At 27.2% G+C, this 6,000-nt stretch overlaps 1 protein-coding gene across 1 annotated transcript in view; it reads right to left on the reverse strand.

The window, feature by feature from the left end:
* The window catches only part of Aldh7A1 (aldehyde dehydrogenase 7 family member A1), a 28,083-nt gene extending 22,836 nt beyond the window's left edge, over nucleotides 1-5,247 (reverse strand). The window contains exons 1-2 of the mRNA XM_075363992.1: nucleotides 4,951-5,247; nucleotides 1,103-1,319 (exon numbers count right to left, since the gene is read on the reverse strand). Coding sequence (XP_075220107.1) covers nucleotides 1,103-1,319; nucleotides 4,951-5,181 — 448 coding nt within the window. The 5' untranslated portion in view covers nucleotides 5,182-5,247. The remainder of the gene's footprint in view (nucleotides 1-1,102; nucleotides 1,320-4,950) is intronic.
* Nucleotides 5,248-6,000: the final 753 nt, after the last annotated feature.

A 6,000-nucleotide genomic window follows, 5' to 3' on the forward strand; every position in this document is an offset into this window, starting at 1 on the left:
TATATTTTTCACGTATCTTAACTTTCCTTTATAATTTTGATATTCAGTAGCTTTTTAATTTTATAAAAAATTATATTTTGATAACATTTTTTTCTATAAATAATTATTAGTCAATAAAGCTTACTGTGTTTTTATGCAAGTACCTTATTTTTTTTTTTTTAAATCAAGCAGTTACATATTTCACCTAGCAAGAATCAAAGCAAACATAAATAAAAATCAATCCTATAGCAACCAACCAGCAAGAATCTCATAGTAGCGGGTAAATTATAACCAATTTTGAATAAGAACCAGTATTATTAAGTTTAATTAACCAAAAAAGACACTAACATCTGCAATTTATAAACTATTTTATGTTATTATATTCCTATTGCATGGAATTATTTTAGTAAAAAATATATGTACCATTTGGTAACCATGATATCCCATTGACAATCTCACATCCTAGGGGCATAAAAAAATCAATTATATTACTTTTTAAGATAATAAATACAAGTGCATAAAATATTGAATTAGTATTTGCTGAAAAACATATAATGGGCAGTTGGGAATGATTAAATCTTTTCATGTTACTAACACTACATGAGTCTTCATATGGGATCTTGGCAGTTAAGTTATTAATAATATTTCTATGGAATATAGTTTTCTAGGAAATAAAATCTGAATAGGACTGGACAAACAGAAAGACACAGAACAGAGGACAATGTTTAAAATTAGGTGATTTAAAGTACAAAATGAAGAAGACTTAAGATGAATTAGAAACGAAGAAGGTTTGGGAAAAATTGTGAAATAAGAAGAAAAAATATGGGCTATATATTAAGACATCCAAAGTTAGTTAAGTTGTAAATAGAAGTATAGAGGGTTGGACTTTTAAATGAAATTAAAGATTATAATTCTTAAAATTCAAAACAAAATTTGATGTTGAATAGAGTGGATATATTGAAGTTAAAAGTTTAATATTGATATAGAAGTTCATTGAACCAGGAATACGAAATGAAACTAAAAATAAACTTGAGTAAATACAATAAATGCTTACTTCATGATACTATTCACTAATAACAAAGGTGTTAATATACAGGTACTACATTACAAAATAAACACTGACCCATTTCAAGTGATACTAATTTTCCAAGTGGTTCGAGTTTATCCCTCAGTGCATTACCAATCTGCCTTACAATTTCACCTCTCTTTGGTGGTGGTAAATCAGCCCAAACATGCCATGCTTCCTGAGCTGCTTTTACACAATTTTCATAGTCTTCTTTATTGCCCTGTTGTACTTGAGCTATTGGCTTACCATTTGCTGGACAAATTGATGTTATAATCTTTAAGAGAAAAACATTGTACATATTAATAAAAGGATCAGTTATTGTAATTCAATACATAACTTCATATTCATTTTTTTAATTTTACTGATCACTAACTGGTTAATCAAATTTTAACCAAAAACCATGAATATGAATAAATAACCAAATTCATGATGTTATTTATAATCGAAGTTCCTAATCTACTGGGTAAATAATGTCATAGTAAAAAAGGATTAAAACTGTTCTATATCTAATTGTAACAGCTTAACCAACACATTTTATCATTTTTTTTTTTTTTTGTAATGTCCATTAAGTGCAAAGATTATTATACCTGACATGAATACAAATTGCTCTCTTAGATAAAATACCCATTTCAATAAAAAATTAAAATATGATTACACGCAAATCTTACTAGTTACTAGAAAAAGTGAAGTGAGTAGTGGTCCCCCATTGTCTTCTACACAGCTAATATACTGCTGTACATTAACACATGAACTTCATCAAAATGCAATTCATTTACACCTATACAAGTGACATGTTTACTCATAGGCACTAACTGAATAGTGAATATCATTACACTTACAAAAAGAAGTCTGATGCTATTATGTAGGTACTTTACATGTATTATAGCTGTATGAAGGAATAAAACTGATTATGTAAAGCAAAAGTTAATGAACTCCTTTCTGTAGTGAAATAATGTGTTATACATAGTGCCTTAGCAGAGTAAAATAAAATTTAGTGGATACTTGCCTTCTAAAAATAAAATATATGTAAAATTAGAATTTTTTCAGCAAAATAAGGGCAGAGTCTTAAGACAAACTGTAAATGTTTAAAAAAATCACTAAAATTTGACAGGATTGTAAGTTTCATTTAATGAAACTTTATATGTAGTTTCTCTTCTAAAATATCACAAACAAGAAAAGACACCAAACTATATTCCACGAACAGAAGAGAGCCACAAGTCAGATGGTAAAAACAAAAGCAACATGTTTTATAATTTAAATTTGTTAATGATCCTGTAAAAGATTCATCACACAAGTATGTTTTTCACAAATAAAGAGATATACTAAACAATTATTGAAATAAATTCTAAAATAAGATTAGCTCAAAAACTATTTTTAAAAATTTTACATATATTCTAAAAGTAGAAGGATATTTTGATTGATAAATTTGAACTTGTAGATAAATTTCAACTTTTTTCAAACTTGTGAACATTTCGATTCAAAATAAACACTGAGGATAAAATATTCTCAAGAAAATAAGTAAATAAATCAAATAAATAATAAAAAAATTTATGAGATGAATAAATAGCACTTATGAAACACTGTAAAATATCATTTTAACTGTATTTTTAGAATATGAATAAGAAAATACAAATTATCATTGTTGTTTTAGGCAATCTCATAGAAAGCATAAATTTAATTTAAAAAATCTAAATCAGTGAAACCTCCAACTTAAATTAAGTGCCATGGCCTAATGCATGTCTTTTATGTAGGTTAAATAATAAACATTTATCTCCAGAAAGATAAAGGTACCTTGGACCTTAAACGATTCAAAGAGACAATCTTTCTTATGAACAAAATTTAAGGAAGGAGGTGGTAATCTTTTAATGCAATTACAAATGAAAATTTTCACAAAGTGATTTTTAATAAATTAATTTAAAATTTAAAGAAACTGTTAGACACTGGTTACCTATTCATTGTTCAACAATGAAGTTCCCCCATTGTTATTGATAAAATATGTTTCCCACACATATGAGTCCTGTATAAGATACATTTATATTAGGTATGTTTTTTAAAAAAATCATTTCTAATTAACTAATTTTATGATCAGTTTACAAGTAATGCTGGGCTACACCCAAATTTTCTGGTATTCTATATTAATAACAACAAAATTTATTGATTAATAATGAGCCAAATGAATCTTTATTCTAGTTTCAATCTTTATCTTAGTTTATCATGCATATCCTAAACTGCAATTATTGTTTTTATAAATCAATTAATAAATGCCTGCTCTTTCAGCAAGTTCAGTTTTACTTTTGGCATTTCAGAGGACAGAATACAAATCATGCGAACTTGCAAACCAGTGCAGTGGCTAAAGAATAGAAGTTTAACAAGTAGATTGAAGATGAAGCAATATATAGAAGGGTAAATTGCTAACACATTGTTCTTCAACATTACAATTTTATGAAATTAGTAATGCTATTTAGAACATAATTTTATTTATTATTATATCTTAATGTTCATGCTATTGCCAAGGTAAACTTAGTTTGCATGGATTCCGTTAATACTTCCAATGAAGCTATATTTTTAGAAATCTATTAAGACAAGCTGCAACTATATCTTTAACACTATGAGCTTGTTTTTTTCATGCAGATATAATTTACACTATGAAGCTTTAACCTAGAATGGGCCTAAATTTGTATTATTTAACTTTTATTCTTTTTCAGTCAATATAGATCATAAGAGAGGAAGAGAGTTACTGTTGTTTCTTGCTCATTAATTCAAAACTATTATGTTTTTTAAATGTATTTAAATTTTATAGCAATGCATGTAAAATAAATCTAAAACAAAACTTCAGAGCTAAATTTTATAGCAATGGGTGTAAAACAAATTTAAAACAAAACTTCACTGCTAGGTATCTTTGCTCAAACAGTTTAGCACTGCATTGAAACAAATGGTCTCTTTCGTTTTCTGTTTAGCCTCTGGAACCACCATAAGGTATTACTTCAGAGGATGGTATGGAATAAATAAAGTGTAGTCTTGTACAGTCTCAGGTCGACCATTCCTGAGAAGTGTGGTTAATTGAAACCAAACCACAAAAGAACACCGGTATCCACGATCTAGTATTCAAATCCATATAAAAGTGACTGCATTTACTAGGATTTGAAACTTAGAACTCTGAACTTCGAAATCAGCTGATTTGCGATGACGAGTTCACCACTAGACCAACCCGATGGGTGAACAAATGGTCCAGTCTGCATTATCTGCATGCACTATGTAAGGTGTGTAAAGGAAAAGATTGACTGGCCCAACCAGAAATCTGGAAACACATAAGGCAGCATAGCACAAGTCATAATCTTAGCTGTCTGTGGGAACAAACCATTTAAATATATGGTACATTATTTCTCTAAACAGTTAACACAGCAAATCTTAAGTTAGCTAAACTTTCTGAATAAATCAGTCTTAAGATAAAAGTACCTTAGTCCAGGATAGTTTGAGTTAATCTTTTAACTAGTTTAATAAAATAATGGAAATATAAAAAGTTGTAAGGGTAGTAATAAATCTTAATTTATCAATGGAAGAAATGTTACATTTCAGCTCCATATTAATACCACATAAGTTAAAGGATATCTACTGCAACCTTCTTTTATATTGACTATACATCAAAATAAACTGAACAAAAATGCTCTTTACGTAATAAAAGAGTAGTAACATTCTACAAATATCTGACGATACAAAGAAATATTTTACCAAATATATATCTAATACAAGAACAATATTACCTTAGGATTGACCAGTATAATAATGGATCAAGACCAACTACAAAACTATAGTTGATTTTACAGGCAAATTATGAAACAATATAATAAAACAATTAAGTTAAAATAATTTAAAACAAATAAGATAATAGAACAAAACATATTTACCTGTCCTTTGGCATTCCATTTCCCATGGTAAACACCAATATTGTCTTTTTTTAAACCCAATTCTTTAAGAAAACTATATTTTGGATCATCAATTAAAAAATTACTGCTAGATGAAGAAATTTTACAGACACTGATTTTGCAAAAATTCTCTTTCAAAACAATTCCATTAAAAAATGAGTCAGGTTTAATATTACTCTTTAAAAAGTAAGTAAGATTTAAAATTTTTGTCATTTTTAATAAATAAAATAATTTTATACGAATCAGTGATATACCATTTTTAACTGTACAGAGATAATAACAGAAAACATAAGTAAATTATGTTTTTTCTTTTTAAAATATTCAGTTAAATCAAGATTAACAAAGAAAAAATGTAGTAAAAATATACTACAAAGCCAAAAAGTTAATTAACATTAAAATAACTAACAAGATAAAGCTTATCAGTTATTTGTGATTAACAGTTAGCTAATAGGTTATTTAATAAAAGTTATCAATGAATTCACGGTTCATAATTAAGGCACTCAAGAAAAGATAATTTTTATAATGCTTACATAAAATGTTTACATTCCCTAAAATAAATTTATTTTTTTAATTCCTTGATAAAATAAGTAAAATACAGTTGTACAGTAATTAGGAGAAAACTAGCAGTAAACTTTTGATTACATTGCACAAAGCTAGTTAGATGTAAAAGACTAACAGAGAAAAAATTTTTCTTTACCCTCTCAAAAGTAGATATATCATTAGTAATTACAACCTAAAATCTGATTTGACTATCCAATACTATTAAAAGAAATTGTTCAAAGCCTATGCAATACTAGGGAGTCTTTCTTAATAAGAAAAAACATACAAATTAGTTAATGGTAAGTGCATTGTATTAGGTGTTACAACCAAATGCTTGTACCCAGCTTGTCGAGAGATGGTAATCATTCTTGAAAATAGTATAGTCATTTCAAAAATAACTAGATCCATTAACAAACTTAATAGAGAAAGGGAGAGTTAAGTGGTTTCTGATGCCATTTTACTGAACTAAATAAAACATTACATGTCAAAACT

Source organism: Lycorma delicatula, chromosome 4 (genome assembly GCF_047948215.1).
Source record: "Lycorma delicatula isolate Av1 chromosome 4, ASM4794821v1, whole genome shotgun sequence".
NCBI classification, from domain to species: Eukaryota; Metazoa; Arthropoda; class Insecta; order Hemiptera; family Fulgoridae; genus Lycorma; species Lycorma delicatula.